The sequence below is a fragment of the Heteronotia binoei genome, chromosome 2, assembly GCF_032191835.1.
Source record: "Heteronotia binoei isolate CCM8104 ecotype False Entrance Well chromosome 2, APGP_CSIRO_Hbin_v1, whole genome shotgun sequence".
Taxonomy (NCBI): Eukaryota; Metazoa; Chordata; class Lepidosauria; order Squamata; family Gekkonidae; genus Heteronotia; species Heteronotia binoei.
In genome coordinates, this window is record NC_083224.1 from 202,527,920 (window position 1) to 202,549,222 (window position 21,303).

Here is a 21,303-nt window from a genome sequence, read left to right on the forward strand (position 1 = left end):
TAAGCTACATTTATCTAGTCAGGCGTAGGCTAACCGGAAGAGGCTTGTCTTACAGGCCCTGCGGAACTGAGTAAGAACCCCCAGGGCCCTCACCTCTTCCGGCAGCTGGTTCCACCATGTGGGGGCCATTGTAGAAAAGGCCCTGTCTCTGGTTGTCTTGAGACGGACTTCTTTGGGCCCGGGGATGGTGAGAAGGTTTTGCATCCCAGACCTCAGTACTCTCTGGGGAACGTGTGGGGAGAGACGGTCCTTCAGGTAGGCAGGTCCCAGGCCATATAGGGCTTTAAAGGTAATGACCAGCACCTTGTACCGGACTCGGTATATTATTGGAAGCCAGTGCAGAGCCCGAAGACCCGGCCGAATGTGCCCCCACCTTGGGAGGCCCAATAACAGCCGGGCCGCGGCATTCTGCACCAGCTGCAATTTCCGGGTCCGGCACAGGGGCAGCCCCATGTAGAGGGCATTGCAGTAATCCAACCTCGAGGTGACAGTAGCATGGATCACTGTTGCTAGGTCGTCGCGGTCCAGGAAGGGGGCCAACTGTCTTGCCCGTCTAAGATGAAAAAATGCGGACTTGGCAGTGGTTGCTATCTGAGCCTCCATCTTTAGGGACGGCTCCAGTAGCACCCCCAGGCTTTTGACCCTGTCCGCCGCCGTCAGCGGTGCACCGTCAAAAATCGGCAGGGGGATTTCCCCCCCCCCTGGTCCACGACGGCCCAAACAAAGGACCTCTGTCTTCGCCTCTGTTTAAAGACCTTCAAGGAAGGAGAGCCCACCACCTCCTAAAGAGGAAGCCTGTTCCACAGAGGAACCGCTCTAACGGTCAGGAAGTTCTTTCTACTGTTGAGCCGGAAACTCTTGATTTAATTTCAACCCATTGGTTCTGGTCCTACCTTCTGGGGCCACAGAAAACAATTCTGCACCATCCTCTATATCAGTGGCCCCCAACCTTTTTGGCACCAGGGACCGGTTTTGTGGAAGACAATTTTTCCATGGAGCCATGGGTGAGGAATGGTTTCAGGATGATACAATTGTGCACTTTATTTTGGTGTGGTGGTCAAGTGTTTAGATTCTTACCTGAGAGAATTGGGTTTGATTCCCCACTCCTCCACTTGCAGCTGCTGGAATGGCCTTGGGTCAGCCATAGCTCTTGCAGAGCTGTCCTTGAAAGGGCAGCTTCTGTCAGAGCTCTCTCAGCCCTACCCACTTCACAGGGTGTCTATTGTGGGGGAGGAAGGGAAAGGAGATTGTGTGAGCCACTCTGAGATTCAGAGTGGAGGGCAGGTTATAAATCCAATGTCTACCTCTTATTAATACTACATTGTAATATATAATAAAATAATTATACAACTCACGGCCCAATTGCTAACAGGCCACGGACAGGTACTGGTCCACACACCAGGGGTTGGGTACCCCTGCTCTATATGACAGCCTGAGTACTTGAAGGTAGTTAACGTACCTCCTCTCAGTCATCTCCTCTCCAGACTAAACATCGTTGTAGGGGTTCTGGGTTGTTTTCTTGGATGCCCGCTTGGTTCGTGTGTGGGGGGAGTGCCAGCAGGATAGGGCTTAGAACTGAGCTCATCTATGCTCTTATCCCGGGACTCAACCATTGCGAAAGACTGGGTGAGCTTAGGGCAGTTCTGTGAATGCTATTAGCCTACCTTGCAGGGTTGTTGTGATGGAAAAATAGAGGGCTGGGGAGTGCCTCATATGCAGGCCTGAGCTCTTGGGTGGAAAGCTGGGATAAAACTGTGGTATTCAGGCATGTTCTTGCCCCCATCTGAGCTGTGTGTGTCCTGGAAGCAAATCCTTCCACATTGCGTGGTTCGATTGGGGGGAGGGTTGCAGGTCAGCTGTCTTCCAAAGAAGCCTTACCCAACACCTGTCCTGATGCAGTTTCTCCTGGGGGAAGCTCTGAGCATCTTCCAAGGAAGCTCCCGTTTTCCCCAAATTGCAGTTTGAAATGGCTTTGTCAGTTGGCACCCTGTGACCTGCTGGCGGTCGTGGGTCTTGGCCTTGGCAGCCAAAGAGACATTCAGGAAGGGTGCGTGGGCACCTGGCATTATGGGTGTGTGCAGCAGTTGGCCTTGCCATTGAAGAAATCACCCATCCGCTTCCGTGGTTTCCCCCCTACTCTTAAATGCCAGTAGCAGCTGTTTGCAAGAAAAACTTCCAGCTTGCAAAATTTTGGGCTGCTTGTACAATTCCTTTTCCGCATCACCACCTGTTGTTTTTTTTCCTGGAAGCCCGGAAGGGATGGGGAAGGAGATAGTCAGGAGGAAGCAGATCGGTTGCAAAACCCGCAGTGTTGCTCCCCAAGTAATGTGGAAATGTTTTGACTCCAGAGGGGAGGGTGCGAGCTGGGTTCTCCGCAAAGCAGCTTCCAGTCTCCAGAGTTCCTGAAATCTGTCTGGAGCCTGGCCAGCCGTTCTCTGTGAACTGCCATGCTCTTCTGATGACAGCCAGTGGACATGGCTAGAGTGACTAAGACCTCTTGGCCAGCATGGTCAAGAGCCACGGCAGATTGGCCTCTTCTCTCTCTTCTCCCTTCCTTCATTTCCTTTTTCATTTGTGCTTGTTTATCCTGAGATACAGAACAGGGCAGCCCTACTTACTTCGACCTTCCTCTCTGGGAACCCAAAACAGATTACATCATTCTCCTAGAATCATAGAATGATAGAGTTGGAACGACTTCCAGGGTCATCTAGTCCAACCCCTGCACAATGCAGGAAACTTACAAATATTGCCCCCCCCCCCCCCCAATTCACAGGATTTGCATTCTTGTCAAGATGGCCATCCAGCCTCTGTTTTAAAACTTGCAAAGAAGGAGAGCCCACCACATCCCAAGGAAGCCTGTTCCACAGAGGAGCTGCTCTTAACAGTCAGAAAGTTCTTCCTAATGCTGAGCTGGAAACTCTTCTGATTTATTTTCAACCTGTTGGTTCTGGTCCTACCTTCTGGGACCATAGAAAACAATTCTGCACTACCCTCTCTATGACAGCCCTTCAAGTACTTGAAGATGGTGATCAGATCACCTCTCTGCTGCCTCCTCTCCAGGCTAAACATGCCCAGCTCCTTCAGTCTTTCCTTGTAGGACTTGGTCTCCTCTCTTTCATTTTATTCTCACAACAACCCTGTGAGGTGGGTTGGGTTGAGAGTGTGTGGCTGGCCCCATGTCCCCCAGCCAGGTTCCATGGCAGAGTGGGGATTCTAAGCTGGATCTCCCAGATCCTAGTTCAGGGATGGCCAAACTGTGACTGTGGTTCTTTCAACTGTGTAGCTTTTGAAGCCCCCACCATCCTGTTAGCCAGCTTGGAGAAGAAGAAGATGATGATATTGGATTTATATCCCTATACTCTGAATCTCAGAGCGGTCACAATCTCCTCTATCCTCCCCCCCCCACAACAGACACCCTGTGAGTTGGGTGGGGCTGAGAGAGCTCTTACAGCAGCTGCTCTTTCAAGAACAACTGCTGTGAAAGCTGTGACTGACCCAAGACCATTCCAGCAGGTACAAGTGGAGGAGTGGGGAATCAAAGCCAGTCCTCCCAGATAAGAGTCCACGCACTTAACCACTACTCCAAACTGGCACTGTTGAAATAGCATAGTGGGCACAGTGACAAAATGGCTGTCACAGGAGGCGGAGCCAGCCACAAAATGGCTACCACAGCTGACCCTCTGTCACATGGTGCAGATCTTTGTGTTGTAACGCTACAACCGAACGCGCGCAGTCAATCAGATCTCAAATGGCCAATCAGAAGCCTTGCTGGGCAAAAGCTCCACCTGGCCCTGGTCACCTGGAAACTCTTGATGGGCAGCAGGCTCCATGGCACTTTGGGGTCCCGCTCTAGCCCCTACTCCACAGTGCTCATCATTTTTCACCCTCTTCTCCGTTCGCTGCCTTTGGAACGCTGCAGAACCAAAGGTCTGTGTAGCCCCAAGTTCAGACAGCGCTTCGTTCCCCCACTGCTACCAAAATTGCTTGAAATTCCAGCACTTAACATAGTTGGCAGCATGGGCCTATGTAACCAAGGTCCACGTTTTGGGGCATGGATGTGTGTAACTCTCCAGGGTGGCCTCTGGTTCTGCCTTTGTTGACTTCAGCTGCCCTTACTGTGGGGTGTGTGTGTTTGTGTTGTGTGTGTGTGTGTGTGCTGTGTGTATGATGTGCCCTGTGGCCAGGGGTGGCTGGGGCTGCAGCTACTGGAGATGCTGTGTGCACAAATCCGCAGCATTTGGAAACTGAAACTGATCTTCTGCTGTAGCCAGTTTGGTGTAGTGGTTAAGTGTGCGGGCTCTTATCTGGGAGAACCGGGTTTGACTCCCCACTCCTCCACTTGCAGCTGCTGGCATGGCCTTGGGTCAGCCAGAGCTCTCTTATCTGGGAGAACCGGGTTTGATTCCCCACTCCTCCACTTGCACTGCTGGAATGGCCTTGAGTCAGCCATAGCTCTGGCAAAGGTTGTCCTTGAAAGGGCAGCTGCTGTGAGAGCCCTCTCAGCCACACCCACCTCACAGGGTGTCTGTTGTGGGGGAAGAAGGGAAAAGAGATTGTAAGCCACTCTGAGACTCTAATTCAGGGAGACGGGCAGGGTATAAATCTGCAATTCTTCTTCTTCTAGCTTTTGTTGGGGCTGTGTCCTGGGGTCCAGTGCTATAGTTTACAAAGTGGACGTAGGGAAAAGGAATGCATAATGAAAACCTCCCTCCCGCCTCCCGCCCGTAGCAAAGGGGAGGGTTGTGGGTGGCTACTATGTGTGGGCACATGTCCTCTGTGTTCTCACAGTCTCTGATTTCCTGGTAAGGACCGGCTTGCCTTCTGTGTGAGAACCGGTGCGCTACAATGATTCTCAGCATGGTGCCCCTCCCCCCACACCTTTCCTTGTGCCTCCCAGCATTTTTAGAACATGCAGGGTGCTTCTGCCTTGCAAGTCCTTTTAAAACTTTTTTTATTTGGGGAAGGGTTCTGTTTTTATGTGCACACCTGGAAGCAGGGCTTTTTTTCCAGATGGCTTGGTGTCAGGGGTGTGGCCTATTATGCAAATGAGTTCCCGGTGGGCTTTTTTTTTGCAGGAAAAGCCCTTTGTGAAACAATGGTGATGTCAGGGGGTGTGGCCTAATATGCAAAAAAAGCCTTGCCTGGAAGTCATGGTGACCAGCCCCTTACGGGGGGCCTGGAGGATATTCAGGGAGGTGGCTGCACAAAGCCTGCCCCTGCCCTCCCGACTGCTGGTGTTCCCAGGAGGTCTCCCATCCAAGTGCTTGCCAGAGTCGACCCTGCTTAGCTTCCGAGGTCTGATGAGATCGGGCTTGCCGGGGCTATCTGGGTCAGGGCGCCTTGCGAGTCTTTTGATTGGCTGTGCAGATATTTAAAAACACTCCTTTGGAAGCAGTTGCCACCGTCAAGGATCTTTCAGCGTGTGACTGCAGGGGAGCTGTGGCGGCCGTTACGTGGTTGGCTGCCCTTCCTGTGGCAGCCAGTTGGTGGCTGCATCCACCGTGCTGTGCCAGAATACCAAAGGTTCTTGGAGACTTGAAAAGGTTGAGGGCCCCTGGTGTAGTGGTTATCGTGTTGTACTAAGACCGGAAGGCCTGGGTTCAAATCTCTACTCATTGGGGGACCTCAGGCTCCTCTGTTTCACAGGGTTGTTGTGTAGGCGTGAGGAGAGCCAGGCACAGCACCCCCACCTCTTTGAAGGAGAGGGAGGATGAAAGTGTAACGCCTGGGATGTTTTAAACCTGGCCTTTGTTCCAAGGAGCTCCAAATGGCACATAGAATCATAGAGTTGGAAGGGACCTCCAGGGTCAAATAGTCCAACCTCCTGCACAATGCAGGAAACTCACAAACACTTCCCCCTAAATTCACAGGATCTTTATTGCTGTCAGATGGCCGTCTAGCCTCTGTTGTAAAACTTCCAAGAAAGGAGAGCCCACCACCTCCCGAGGAACCCTGTTCCACTGAGGAATCGCAATAACGGTCAGGAAGTTCTTCCTAATGTTGAACTGGAAACTCTCTTGATTTAATTTCAACCCATTGGTTCTGGTCCTACCTTCTGGGGCCACAGAAGACAATTCTGCACCATCCTCTAGAGGACAGCCCTTCGAGTACTTGAAGATGGTGATCAGATCACCTCTCAGTCACCTCCTCTCCAGGCTAAACATCCCCAGCTCCTTCAACCTTTCCTCATAGGACTTGATCTCCAGACCCCTCACCATCTTCGTCGCCCTCCTCTGGACCCGTTCCAGCTTGTCTATATCCTTAAAATGTGGTGCCCAAAACTGAACACAGTACTGCAGGTGAGGTCTTACCAGAGCAGAGTAAAGCGAAACCATCACATCACGTGATCTGGATACTATACTTGATACAGCCCAAAACTGCATTTGCCTTTTTAGCCACCACATCACACTGTTGACTTATGTTCAGTGTATGGTCCACTAAGACCCCTAGATCCGTTTTGCACACACTTCTAAGACAAGTCTCCCCCAACATATATGTAGCCATTTCCCCACCATGGCCACATAAGAGCCCCATGAGTGGGTTAGACTGAGATGGAGTGATTGCCCTCCACCTTCTGAGCTTTGTGGCTGAGGAGCATTTGAACCCAAGACTGTGTGGGTCTCTTTGTAGCCTAGCTGCCTCACTGCAAGTAGGCAACAATAGGCAGGTTGGTAGACCATCTTCGTCTGTGCAAAGTGATGCGCGGGGCCTTTGCTGTGATGGCACCCACCTGCCATCTTGCGCTTTGCCAGGAAGAGAAAAAAGATCGGCATTGTGTTTCAGAAAAACCTCTTCTACCTGTTGGCCTACATAAGCTGCCACAGGTAATCTTTTTACAGCTGAGATTTTGGTCGTGTTGTGCAGCTTTTGTGCCTATGTGTGTGTGTGTCTGTGGGTAAGGCTGGCTTCCTTTTGGTTAGAAAAGCGATTTGCTCCTGAATCTTTTGTTCTCTTTTCCTGCAGGGCATGCTGCAGAGTGAAGAGCACAGGTGAAAACCTCTCCCCCTACCCCGGCTGCCGCCACTGCCCTGCACCGCTTCAGTGACCTCTCGTCTGCCTCGGCTTCCCCCATGAAGCAACCGGAAACCTGATGCCCTCGATGCACCTTGCCATGGACGGGGGGAAGAGCTACCACCCGCCTCACACACACCAGCAGCCGGGCAGCACGTTGTATGGGATACCGGCCTTTCCCTCTCTGATCAGCATGCCCGCCGTAGAGGTGAGTGCCTCTTGGGGCAGGGAAACATGAGGAAGTGTGAGCTCTCTACGAGGAAAAAGAAGCAAATTTTACCGTAGAGCACAAAAGTCCTAGGCTGGCCATGGCAGTCTTTAGTCCAACAGATGAGCCCAGCTGGATCAGACAGATGATCCCTCCGGTCGAGCATCCACTTTTGCAAGTAACTAATCCAGTTCACCTCCCCAAAGGCACAGTGGAGCTTTCCCCTGCCCCCCAGCAGCCGGCATTCAGAGGTATATTGCTGCAGAACATGGAGGTTCTGTTCAGCCAACCTGCCTCAAAGCCTCTCTTCCCCATTAATTTTGTCCAACCCCCCCTTTAACAGCCACTTAAGTGAGTGCGCCCTCCTGCATCCAGTGGCAGTGAGTTCCGCTGGTTAATTGTTTTAGAAGATGATAGTGAGGGTGTGTGTCTTTCTGGGATTGAAAGGTGGTTATTTGGGTTTGTCAGAGAACCAGGGAGGCTTGGCTCCTCCTAGTGACTGGGAGTGGGCTGTGGTTCGGGGACAGAACACCTGCTTTGCATGTAGAGCCCCTGGTTCAAATCCTGACATTCCCAAGGGAAGGGATCTCAGGCAGCAGGTGTGTCTGCTTCAGTAGAAGGAAGCTTCATATGTACTGTAGGTGTCAGGAATTGAACTCCAGGACCTTCTGCATGCCAGGACGGTGCTTTACACTCTGTGTGTGTGTGTGTGTGTGTGTGTGAAGAAGCAACCTGAGAAGACTTGGGAGGTTATGCTAGAGGCGTCAGGGACCATTTCCACAGTAGTAAAATTCCACAGGTTGATGTTTTTAAAACTGCACGTTGGGTGAAATTTTTTGCAGTAGATTATTCCACACCAGAAGCAAACTCACAGTTTTCTCCTTCTTACCCTGCTTTTTTCAGAATCCCCGTTTTTAGTGTGTTTTGAAAACGCAGGGTAAGGAGGAGAAAACTTTGGGTTTGTGCGTGATGAGGAAAAAGCTGTTGTGGAAAATTTCACACAATGTGCAGTTTTAAAAACATCAGTGTGGGGAATTTCACTACTGCGGAAATGGTCTGCATGTTCCCCTCCCCCCTGCTTCAGCAACAGAACGGTGGGTTTATTTATTTTATTTTATCAAATTTATATCCCGCCCTTCTCTAATGGGCTCAGGGCGGCTAACAGCAGTTAAAAACCACATAGAATATTAAAAACAATATACAATAAAATCAATCCACACATTTTAACCATAAAATTCTAGATGCACAATGTTTCCGAATATATTTGTCCAGTGGGATTGTCAGTGCTGTGGGACATTTGCTACTCCCCTTAACTGTTGAAGTTAAATGGACCACTAGTTGGATCCAGCAACATGAGGTTTATGTTCCTTGACTTCCATGCCCAGCAGATGAGCCCGGAACAGGCTCCAGATTTGGGGGGACCCTGGGCAGAGAATTGGCAAAGCCTGCTCAGCCATGTGTTTCACTGCCTGACAGTGTACCCTCTGCACTGCCCTTTTCCTGTTTGGCATAGTGGTTAAGTGTGTGGACTCTTATCTGGGAGAACCGGGTTTGATTCCCCATTCCTCCAGTTGCAGCTGCTGGAATGGCCTTGGGTCAGCCAGAGCTTGGGCAGGAGTTGTCCTTGAAAGGGCAGCTTCTGGGAGAGCTCTCTCAGTCCCACCTACCTCACAGGGTGTCTGTTGTGGAGGAGGAAGGTAGAGGAGACTCTGAAATTCAAAGTGGAGGGCAGGATATAAATCCAGTCATCCCCTCCTCCACCACCTCCACCTTCTCCTCCTCCTCCTCCTCCTTCTCCTTTTCCTCCTCCTTGCCATTCTTCTTCTTCCTTTTCTCCCTCTTTTCCTTGCTCTTCTTCCTCTTCCTCCTCCTCCTTCCTTCTTGCATAGATGGCAGGGCATTTGCAAGTGAACAGGCAGAGAAATGGTATGTTTTTTGGGGGGGGGGGGTGAGCGGCAGTGGGCATTGCTGGAAGCCTCTGACCCTGGGAAGCGCCCCACCTGAGGGTCTGCTGACACTGGCCCTGGCTCAGTCCTCTGATGGTTGCATGCCTGGAAATCTTCTGCCGCATTCCTGGTTTTATCAGATGTGACATGGGGCGGGTGGGGAGGAGGAGAGGATGCAACTTTCTGTTTGGTCTTTCTGGCTCCCCGCCCATTCTTCCACTAGCAATTGTCCTCCTGGGAAATTGTAATAAAGTGGGGGGGGGGGCGTGCAGAAAATGAAAAGGGGACTGCCCACATAGACCTTAACATGGCCCCCTTTCCTTTGGCTCTGGGCTTCCCCCCCGGTGTGTGGGATGGATGCAGAGTTCCATTATGCAATCAACCGATGGAGTGAGGAGGCTGCAGATAAGAGCAAGGGGGCTGGCCCTTCACCCCTGGCTCAGAGTGAATGAATCACAGAGGCGAGGGAGGTGCTGAATGCAGCAGTTCTGCTCCGATGGAGGAGGGGTTGAGTGGGTTTGAAGGTTTGCCCCTGTTTATTGGAAGTACAGCTTGGCCCACAGTAGCTGTACTTTCTCATCCTCGCTGTGCACCATGGGGAGGGCCCTGCCTTGCAGGGCGGTGGTGAAGACAGCTCAGATACACACAAAGTGCTTTAAGAAGTGTCCTTTTTAAAGAATCAATAAAGGTTCCATGCTATTCGTGATTGCAAGAAGGTGCTTTGATCCAAAGACAAAATAGTTTAAGAAGTTCAACTAGAATCACGCTAAAGATTTTGGTTATGACCTTTAAGGCCTTAAGCGGTTTGGGACCGACGTATGTACGGGACCGCCCCCTCCACCATGTCCCTGGAAGAGCATTACGCTCCACTTGTCAAAATCTGCTGGTGATCCCTGGCCACAAAGAGGTCCGGCTGTCCCCAACGAGGGCCAGGACTTTCTCAGTTGTGGCCCCAACCTGGTGGAACTCTCTGCCAGAAGACACCCGGGCCCTGCGGGATCTTGTACCATTCCGCAGGGCCTGTGAAGCAGAGCTGTTCTGCCAGCCTTTGCCTGAGGGCAGTGACGGCTGCTGGTTGCTGGACTGGCAGCCCCTGCCCCCTCCAGTTAAGGGAGGGACTGCTCCCAATGCCTAGAAAGCAGAACTAGAGCACATTATAAAGAATGTCCATTGGGTTGCAACCAGCGTTCCCTCTAAGCTGAGTTAGTGTGAGTAGCTCACAGATTTTTAGCCTCTAGCTCACATGTTTTTGTCTTAGCTCAGGAAGGATGACCCCAGAGCACAATAATTTATGCAGTAGCTCACCACTTTAATGGCAGTCGCTCACAAAGTAAAAATTTTGCTCACAAGACTCTGCAGCTTAGAGGGAACATTGGTTGCAACTGTTTTTAATTCACTGCTTTTTTATTTTATGTGTACTTCTTGTACATTGCCTGGCACTGGCCAGGATGAGGCCATTCACAAATGTAATAAATAATAATAATAAATATATGAATTCTGTTCTTCTGCTGAATTGGACCATTAGTTCATCGACTGATTGCCCCTCTCCAGAGCCTCAGGCAGAAGTCTCTCACATCACCTAAGGACTGGTCCTTTGTAACTGGAGATGCTAGGGATGGAACCTGGGACCTTCTGCATGCCAAGCAAAGACTCTGCCATCCATTCCATCCCATCCCATCCAATTCAATTTTTAGCTAGCCCTTCCTGTAGAACAGGCTCAGTGCGGGTTACATCATAAAAAGACAATCAATAGTTAAAACCAATTAAAATATATAAGATCTAAAATTACAAAGTAAACAGTGGAGACTAAAATGACAAATTCTGCCTCTCAGGCATGGTCCTACAGCACTTGAACGGAATGAAAGGGAGGAGGCCAATAACAAGTGACGTCCGCTGCTCAGCTGAAAGCCTGGTGAAAGAGCTCTCTTTTATAGGCCCTGTGGAATTGAAGCAGATCCTGCAGGGCCCAGATCTCCAGGGGGAGCTCATTCGCCCAGGCAGGGGCCAGGACCAAAAAGGCCCTGGCCCTCGTTGAGACCAGGTGGACGTCTCTGGGGCCGGGTATCACCAAAAGGTGTTGGGTCGTTGATTGTAAAGACCTTGAACCATAGCAGTGGGTGCAAGCCGTGGGCAAAAGACACAGGCTTTTGAGTTCTCAAGGTTTCTTCATCAGGCTGGATGCTTGAAACACACACAAAAAGATGGTGAGGTAGAGAAGCAGCAGCTGTGGACTCAAGGCCTTATGTCTGAGTCCTGTGTCGAATGCTTGGGCTGACACGCGGGCTGAAGATGAGGCCCTAAAAGATATCCCTCCCAACCCCATCTTAACATCCAGTCTGTCAAAGAGTCCTGGGAAACTGGAAAGGGCACACTCCACTTTGTGGGATGTCGGTTGGTCTTCGCGAAAGGGATTGCCTGCCGTTCCATTTTGGGTTATCAGCGATGACAGAACACTAAGTTGGGAATGATTTCCCTTAGCATCTCTGTGTGTCTCTGAGGGCTCAAAAAGGCATTTCATCAAATCTGCACAACAGCCCTGCAAGGTGTGATCCCCCGTTGCGGGTGGAGCCAGTTGGAGAGCAGGGTCTTTGGGGTCTCCCACTTTGTGATGCATGAAGGTTCTAGTCAGGGCGATGATCACCGTTTTCGGGCTTGGCTGCCCACACGGAGGGGTCAGGCCGTGGTTTCTGAACCCCCCTTCTTTCCCTTCCAGGATTCTGCGCTGCCTGCCAGTTGGTGGCATTCAGGCTCGTATTTCCCCGCTCTCTATTCAGCGCCTCCATCTTACCCGAGTGACAACCAGTAAGTACCCTCCCGTTTTATATGTATATGTTTGGGGGGGTTTGTTTTTTCCACCTGCCCGTCCTCCCAGAAGGTCAGTTCTGTATTCAGAAGTCATTCTTAACCATTTTGCTGTCTTCTTTGGCCGCTACATTTTTTTATCCGACGCTACCTACCCAAGGGGCAGGGGGGTCGTGGACATTTGGTGTAGAGAGCCAGTTTGGTGTAGTGGTTAAACACGTGGACTCTTACCTGGGAGAACCGGGTTGGATTCCCCCCTCCTCCACTTGCAGCTGCTGGAATGGCCTTGGGTTAGCCAGAGCTCTTACCTGGGAGAACCGGGTTGGATTCCCCCCTCCTCTACTTGCAGCTGCTGGAATGGCCTTGGGTCAGCCAGAGCTCTTACCTGGGAGAACCGGGTTGGATTCCCCCCTCCTCCACTTGCAGCTGCTGGAATGGCCTTGGGTTAGCCATGGCTCTCGCAAGAGTTGTCCTTGAAAGGGCAGCTGCTGTGAGAGCCCTCTCAGCCTCACCAACCTCACAGGGTGTCTGTTGTGGGGGGAGAAGATATAGGAGATTGTAGGCCACTCTGAGTCTCTAATTCAGAGAGAAGGGTGGGGTATACATCTGCAGTTCTTCTTCTTCTTCCTGCTTGCGTGAGGTAGGCCAGCCTGAGAGAGGGTGGCTGGTCTGGTGAGCTGTGGGGAAGAGCAAGGATGTGAACTTGAGTGTCCCAGATCCACCCCTGCTCCCCCCAACTACTGTCCCAATGGGGATGTTTATGTCATTATCTTAGCTGCAAACCACCTGCAGTAGGTCTCTGCAGAGGCAGCGTGTACATTTTTTAAATGAACGAATAAAATGGCTTTCCAAGAACCCTGTGAGGAAGGCTAGGCTGAGTATGACTGGTCCCATGGTAGGTGGATGAGCATTGTGGTTGACCTGGGGTTTGAACATGCCAGCCACTGTACCGTGCTGGCTTATAGATGCAGTTCCCAGATTCACCAGCTTGACACCTCCAAAACTGAGGACCAGAACTTGTTTCTTCTCCCTTTTTTTGAACTGTTACCTAGAGCAAATTCCATCTTGGAGAGGGCTGGCCGCAGGTTTGGGAGAGGCCTTTCCCCGTTCAGGGGTGGGATGAGCAAAACTCATTGAAACTTTGTCGGGCCTCAATGAAGCCTCAAAGTCACGCTGTGCTCCCCTCAAGCTGGGGCTGATAACCGTCAGGTGGAGTCTGGTGTTCTTCCAGAATTACAACCAATGCTCTCTAAACCGTGGAGTCTTGTGAGCAAATATTCTACTTTGCGAACTGCTGCCATTATACTTGTGAGCAAGCTATTTGGCTGCTGCATTAGTTAGTTTGCTCTGGGGCCATCCTTCCTGAGCTAAGACAAAATTCTGTGAGCCAGAGGCTAAAAAGCATGCGCTAAATCACATTACGAAGAAGATGATGATGATATTGGATTTATATCCTGCCCTATATTCTGAATCTCAGTCTCAGAGTGGTCATAATCTCCTTTACCTTCCTGCCCCCAACAGACACCCTGTGAGGTAGGTGGGCCTGAGAGAGCTCTCACAGCAGCTGCCCTTTCAAGGACAACCCCTACGAGAGCTATGGCTGATCCAAGGCCATTCCAGCAGGTGCAAGTGGAGGAGTGGGGAATCAAACCCAGTTCTCCCAGATAAGAGCACGCGCACTTAACCAGTACACCAAATTAACTCAGGTAGGACACTGATTATAACTGATCTCCACACTACAGAGACCGGTTCCACTGGAGGTAATGGCTGCTTGGGAGGGTGAACTCTAAAACATCATATCCCCTGGCTTCCTCAGCCTCCGGGTATTTCCCAGCGTGGAGTTGGCAACCCTACTCCAGGCTCCTCTCCTTTTACCAACATCGGAAGGATGGAAGGCTGAGTCAACCTCGAGCCAGCTACCTGAACCCAGTTTCCATTGGGATCGAACTCAAATTGTGAGCAGAGAGACAGTTTGGTGTAGAGGTTAAGTGCCTGGGAGAACCGAGTTTGATTCCCCACTCCTCCCCTTGCAGCTGCTGGAATGACCTTGGGTCAGCCATAGCTCTCGCAGGAGTTGTCTTGAAAGGGCAGCTTCTGGGAGAGCTGTCTCAGCCCTACCCACCTCACAGGGTGTCTGTTGCGGAGCAGGAAGGGAAAGGAGGTTGTAGGCCACTCCCTGAGACTGTCCATGAAAGGGCAGTTTCTGGGAGAGCTCTCTCAACCCCACCCACCTCACAGGGTGTCTGTTGTGGAGGGTGGGGGGAGGGTAGAGGAGATTGTGACTGCTCTGAGATTCAGAGTATAGGGCGGGATATAAATCCAATATCATCTTCTTCTTCACTCTGTGCCATGGGGGTCTTACCCAAGCTTTGTTTAATCCCCCCCCCAAAAAGAAAAAAGTCTGTTTAAGGGCTTGATTCTTTTTTTACATGTGAAAGAATGCAATTATGCCAGAGAGGAAGCTGTAAAGATTATGTTAAAAAACCCCAAAACATTAAAGTGGGTACATTTTTACCTGATAGTTGATGAATCGCTGCGAGCTGGTTTGGCTGGGTTTTGAAAAGGGGGCTAGGAAATTGGTGGCCAATGATGCTAGGAGGGAGAGCTCAATAAAACTTCCACATGCGGGGGCAGTTTGTCTCTGGACAGATGGTCTGCTCAGGGAGTGCCTGGTCTCAGGGGAAGAAACCAGTTCATTCCACCAAGACACAAGCAGGTCTCAATCGTATTTCAGCTTCTTTTTAAAAATAATTCTGTTTTTGAGTTGAACAGCAAAGGCGCAGAGCAAATTTTTGTGAAGATGGTTCCTTCCCTCATCCCGCCCTGTTTGACTTCACATCAACTTCTAGACAGATTTAGGGTGCAGAGGATCTTCTCGTGACAGTCTAGATCTCGCTAATGGGCGTCATAAAACACTAAGTGAGCATAATACGGGCTGGGTCGGCATAGATCTTCTGTAGGTCCTCTTTCTCTGGACCACCTGGGGGAGAGGCAAGCAGCCAACAGTTCCGGGTACAGCGGTGCTGAGAAACCGCAGCTGACTGCGTCAAGCACTCTTCCTGAATTAAGGCAGGGTGCTGGTAATCGATGGCATGGTGGGAGCTGCCCCCACGTCAAATGCAAGTGAATTGATGCACCTCTACCACAGGGGTGCGGAGAGACTTGTGAGGGGCAGAGTTTTGATCTGAGCAAATCCTGCCCTGGCTGAGCAACCCCAGGCATGTTTATGTGTGATAAAGGAAAGGTCCCCTGTGCAAGCACCAGTCGTTTCCGACTCCGGGGTGATGTTACTTTCACAATGTTTTCATGGCAGACTTTTTAATGGGTGGTTTGCCATTGCCTTCCCCAGTCATCTATGCTTCCCCCCCAGCAAGCTGGGTACTCATTTTACTGACCTCGGAAGGGTGGAAGGCTGAGTCAACCTCGAGCTGGCTACCTGAACCCAGCTTCACCGGGGATCGAATTCAGGTTGTGAGCAGAGCTTAGGACTGCAGTACTGCAGCTTTAACACTCTTCACCACGGGGCTCTTAATTAAGATAAAAGCAGGGAGTAAAGTGGGGGTGTCAAACTCGTTTGTTATGAGGGCCGGATCTGACATAAATGAGACCTTGTGTCAGGCTGGGCCATGTGTGTACCTGTTTAAGATTAGGTAGCAGAGATATAAACTTTATAAAGGACACAGACAAACAAAAGTAAAGATTTTAAAAAAATAATTAAAACATGCTTAAAACATTAGCACTTGTTGGTCTTAAAGGAGTTTTCTTTGTATTTCTCCCATGGGATCCAGGGAACTGGGCAAAGGAAGCTCTGGCTCTTTCCCTCCCTCCCCAGGGGACCAGGAGGTGGAGGAACCTCAGCCAATAGAAGAAAGAGAGGCTTGGCTCAGTAACTCTGCTGTGTGATTGAGAGAGCCTGGCAGAGCAAGCTATGATGCAGAAGGAAGCAAGAGAGAGGGGGAAGGAAGCAGATGACAGCCAGTTGCTCGGGGGCCTGATAGGAACCTTCTGGGGGCCTGATTTGGCCCCCAAGCTGCATGTTCGACTCCCCTGGTGTAAGGCCTCCAAAGACAGACAATTTAAGAACCAATCCTGAGCAGGTGTGCTCAGAAGTATGCCCCAGGTTATTAAATAGTGGAAGATGTCCTCCAGATTGCATCTTTTTTTCCTGTCTCTTCCCTCCTCCCTTTGTGGTTAAGAGTCAATTTCCAGTTCTCTAGAGGCCTTTAGGGGAATGCAAAACGCACCTGGAGCCAAAACCAAAATTGCACTTTGAACACAGTGAACTTGTGCCAATAGATGGTTCGAAGCAGTAAACCAAGTGGCCAAACTTGCTTAACGTGAGAGTCACATAGAATAAATGTCAGCCACAAGACATGAATTTCAGGGAAGGAAGGAAGAAAGAAAGGAAGGTAGATGGGGAAGGGAGAGGTAGAAAAAAGCAACTTTAACTTTAAATGCATTCTCCAAGCCACCGGCTGGTTTGACTTGGAGAAGCGATTTAAAGAGACAAATGCCTTTTCCAAGTCTGCCAACAGAGCAGTGGGGGCTTCGAGAGCCACCAATATGTGTGAAAGAGCCACAGTTTGCCCCCCCCTGCAGTAAACCATTCTGCAAGAAGTGGGGAAAACCGAGAGGCTTTCTCATCTCTCAGATCATGTGAAAAATTCACGTCTTGAAAAGAAACTTGAATTGGGCTTGAATTGTTGTAGTCCCTGAATTCGATCTTTGCAGCAAGAATAACCGATTTTCCAGCTGTCTTATCTATCAGTATCTCTCTGTGGCCAACATCTGTCTGTCCATCTATCTCTCCTCCCCTGCTGCAAGAACCCTGTAAACACTACACCAAACTGGCTCTCTAAACTGAGCGAACATCTAAATCAGAATCCTAGAGTTGAAAGGGGCCTCCAGGATCATCTAATCTAACCCCCTGCACAATGCAGGAAATTCAAAAATGCCTCCCCTTAAATTCACAGGATCTTCATCAAATGGCCATCTAGCCTCTGTTTAAAAACCTCCAAGGAAGGAGAGCCCACCACCTCCCGAGGAAGCCTCTTCCACTGAGGAACCGCTCTAACGGTCAGGAAGTTCTTCCTAATGTTGAGCTGGAAACTCTTTTGATTTAATTTCAACCCATTGGTTCTGGTCCTACCTTCCGGGGCCACAGAAAACAATTCTGCACCATCCTCTATACGACAGCTCTTCAAGTCCTTGGAGATGGTGATCAGATCACCCCTGAGCCGCCGCCTCTCCAGGCTAAACATGCCCAGCTCCTTCCACCTTTCCTCATAGGACTCGGTCTCCAGACCCCTCAAATGGTGTGCCACACTGGTTCTCTCCTGGGGTGGTGGGGCTGGGGCCTCAGACCCCCCTCTCCCTTCCTTGCAGAGGAATAGCCAGCTTAGCTGCTGCAGCGCTGCTCAGACCCCACACACATGCTGGAGATTCACGGCTGCCCGTCCCGGCTTTTTAGTTGCTGGGACCTGTTTTTGCAGGGCACTCTTGGCTCTCTGCCTGAGGTGAGGCAATCATGCCAGGGCAGACAGCACACGCATCTTGCCCGTTGGCACTCCCTCTCCCATTCAGCAGGAGTTGGGAGCTGCCCGCTGAGCTGCCCGCCCTGCTGTTGGACCGCTGCCACTGCCCCTGCTTGGAAGAGGGTGTGCTCTTTTTCTTGCCTTTCGAAAGGATTCCTGTAAATTCCACTTTCTGAGTGCTCTCGGGAGGTGTTAACCGAAGTTCTGTTTGCGCCGCGCATCAAATCATAGACGGGGCTTATTGATTGCGACCCGTTCTCCCCGAGGCTTGCTGAAGCCCCATTGCGGTGGTTGACGCGCTGCCAGCGCTTTGTGACTCTGTAGCGAGTGGGTGTTCATATTAGATAATCCCCGGATCCTGCCGTTTGGCATTCAGCCATGCCGTCAAGCCGACAAACCCACTTCTTTGTCTGGAGCTGATCAGCAGTGTCACTGGAAACGTAAAACAGAAGCAACACCATTTGCACACCGGCTGTGCCTTGGGTTTGCTTGGGGGGTGGGACAAAGCCAGCTGCTCCGTGGTCCTGGGAACTTGGGCAGAGGCCGGGACTCGTCTCGCTCACTTCAGCTGCTTTGAGTAGGGCTGAGAAGCATCACCACAACATGCCCTTTGCTTGCCCGGGTATGGTCCTCTGCTCCCCACAGTGGTGCATTTATACTGGGCGGCCCCCCTCCCCCAGCATTGCAGGGAGCCGGGGGAAGAGGCAGAGTGTTCCAAAGCACCTGCTTGGCATAGAAGGAGGTCTCCCAGCTCCACCTCTGCCCATCTCTCATTACGCGATTTCACTTAGCAGCTGTCCGGGAAAGGGGCTTTCTCCGCTTGAAACCTTGGAGATCCACTGCCAGGCCACACGTAGACAGTCCTGAGCTAGATAGACCAGTGAGTCTGATTCTCCACGCGACACCTTTGTATATGCAGATTTCTCCCTGATGTTCTTCTCTGTGGGGGGAGGATGGTTACCCCGCCTCCACTTCCTTTATCCCTCGACCTTTACTCCCAAGGGGGTGATTTCCAGGTAGGCTGGAATTCAGGGGTGGAATTCTAGCAGGAGCTCCTTTGCCTATTAGGCCACACCCCTCTGATGCAGCCAGTCCTCCGAGAGCTTCCAAGGCTCTTTTTTGTACGCTCTTGGAGGATTGGCTGCATCAGGGGTATGTGGCCTAATATGCAAAGGAGCTCCTGCTAGAATTCCACCCCTGGGCTGGATTAGTTACCGCCTGGTGTTCACAAGAGAACCCAAGGGTGTGGGGAGGGGAGAGAACCTTTGGAAAGGGCTCTTTTCTCAGTCGCAAGCTCACCCCAGAAGAGTCCAACCAAATCAACTGAAGATCCCCCTGGCTTTGAACTCTGCAGCTAGGGAGATACTCTTCCAGGAAGCCTCTTAGCAGCGTGCAGGGCCTTTTCCCTTTTTTGGTAGAAAACACCCAGCAGGAACTTATTTGCATATTAAACCACACCCCCTGACATCACCATTGTTTCACACAGGGCTTTTTCTTTTTTTGTAGAAAAAGCCCAGCAGGAACTCATTTGCATTTTAGGCAAATGACACCAAGCCGGCTGGAACTGCATTCCTGCCCAGAAAAAGCCCTAGCACACCGTAAAGGCAGCAGTCCCTCCCTCGTTTTTCCCCTCATGGGCATGGAGGATCTGTGTTGTAGATGACCCTGTTCTTTCTCCTCACTGACTTTCTCTGAGTCCTTCTAACAAAAGAGTGGGCAAATCTGTTCAGCTGCAGTCGACTTAAAAGCAGGCAATTTGTTGATTTGTTATTATTTTTTTTTAAAAAAATCATAGAATCACAGAATTGGAAGGGTCATCTAGTCCAACCCCAATGCTTTAATCCAGTATTCAGTTCAGTTCAACTCAGTCTGCTTGGAGCCAGCATGGTAGATAGTGGTTAGCACATCAGACTAGGATCTGGAAGATCTGACTTCAGATCTCCTCTTGGGCCAGTCAGCGTAACCTACCTCGCAGGGTTGTTAGTGCCACAAAGCTAATATGGAGGAGGGGAGAGGGAGGGATGCAGCTCTGGGGCGGGGAGGAAACCTGCTTCATAAATGCGTGACACTCAAAGCCAAATGGTACAACCACCCCTTGCAAACATGCCCAAAGGGCTGTGTGTAGGGTTGCCAGGTCTGTGTTGGAAACTACCTGGAGACTTTGGGGGTGGATCCAGGAGAGGGCAGGTTTGGGGAGAGGAGGGGCCTCAGCAGGGTACAAGGCCACAGAGTCCCCCCTTCCAAGCAGCCATTTTCTCCAGGGGAGCCGATCTCTGCCAGCTGGAGATAGGTTGTAAAAGCGGGAGATCTCCAGGCCCCAACTGGAGGCTGGCAACCCTAACTGTGTGCTTTTGAGCTCTTCTGACGGTGGTTGGTGCCTCTGGGATGTTGGAGAAGGGAGGGAGGGAGCCTCGCCCAGCCCAGCCCCACAAACCAGTCGCGTGTCCACACAGCTGATTTACTGGAAGGATGACAAAGCAAGTTGCGGAAGGAACGCTGGGAGGTCCCTGCGGCTTTGATAGTAAAACCAAAAGCAGCAGAGCTTGGTTGCTTGACCGAGGAAGGGGTGGGGCTGGGGCCTCTGTGTTATCTCTTAGCCGTCCCAAGCACTGGAGAGATGGCAGGCCTGCCGTACAATGGCCACGCCTCTTCCTGCCAAGAGGGCAGGCAGTTCTCTTTGTTCCGGGTCTCCCTGCACCAGCCTGAGGCGTCTGAGAAATATCCTCTCTCGTTTAGGAGAAGGCTCTCTTGAGTTCTGAGAGGCCCAGGCAACCTGGAAGCTTTTGTGGGGAGGGCAGAGCATGAGGGCAGTGACTTCTGAGGGCCACCCCCCTCCCTGGCCGTTTGCACCGTGGGCACGGGCCAGGTGGAGCTGGACTTTGTGCCCTGGTTACGTGGTGCTCAATCGATAATGGATATCCTTTCTAGCACCCTGGCGTCATCAGTGAAAATACAGCCATTATGTTGGGGTGCCCTTGAGCCATTTAGAGTCAGATCAATAAGTCAGATCAATTAAGTCAGCCGTTGGGGGACAGGGGTTACCTGGAGGATCCAGGTTGATTGAAGGAACTGATTTTCCCGGCTCTAAAGACCTTTGCAGCTGCCGCTTAGTACATTCAAGTCTTGAGGATCGCCTGTTGATTTTTTGCTGGAAGACACCCAGATGACTGCAGGTGGTCATCTTCTGTTGAAACATTAAGGGGACTATGTATCACGTCCATAGAGGGCTGCACTGATGACTCATTATCCAGCTCGGGGTTTGATTGGGACTGACCAGATCTGGATACCTTAAAACACACTGAAGCCTTAGATTTTGCTGCTGAAGATGATGCCTTCTTCAAAAGATGAGGATTACTTCGCGTACTGTCCCTTGCGGACAGGTTAGGCAGCAGAGCATTAGTTTGAGAGTTAATAAAGGATCGCACAGGGAAAACCCCCTTCGACCACAAGTCATTCTTTCGCCTCAAAATTAGTGAAGGTAATGTTGGGGGATTGAAAGGTAATCAGAATCCTCTGCATTTGAGACTGATCATTAAGAGATTCGATGGTAATCAAGTCAATTTTGTGATAGTTCAGATGAAGAAGTTCACAGAGATGAGATTTAACTAAAAGTTTACTTCTCCAGCATGGGGTCTTCCTGCCATAAGGATAAAGTGTGATGCATACCTTATTGGGCTGTAGAACCAATTGTTGCACGTTCCTTTTATGGCCCACGCTGACCTTAGACTCCGTAAAGGAGCTCCGGGGATCCACATTCTGTGTTGCAGACGGACACCACTTTAAAGGGGCTGGAGCTCCAATA

General features: G+C 50.9%; 1 protein-coding gene across 2 annotated transcripts in view; it reads left to right on the forward strand.

Moving 5' to 3' along the window:
• Window positions 1-6,967: 6,967 nt before the first annotated feature.
• The window catches only part of SBNO2 (strawberry notch homolog 2), a 92,168-nt gene continuing 77,832 nt past the window's right edge, over window positions 6,968-21,303 (forward strand). Inside the window, exons 1-2 of one of the 2 annotated variants that reach the window (XM_060232862.1) lie at window positions 6,968-7,219; window positions 11,879-11,967. In XM_060232862.1, the coding sequence (XP_060088845.1) occupies window positions 7,091-7,219; window positions 11,879-11,967 (218 nt within the window). In that variant the 5' untranslated portion in view covers window positions 6,968-7,090. The remainder of the gene's footprint in view (window positions 7,220-11,878; window positions 11,968-21,303) is intronic. The other variant, XM_060232864.1, reaches the window with a different exon arrangement.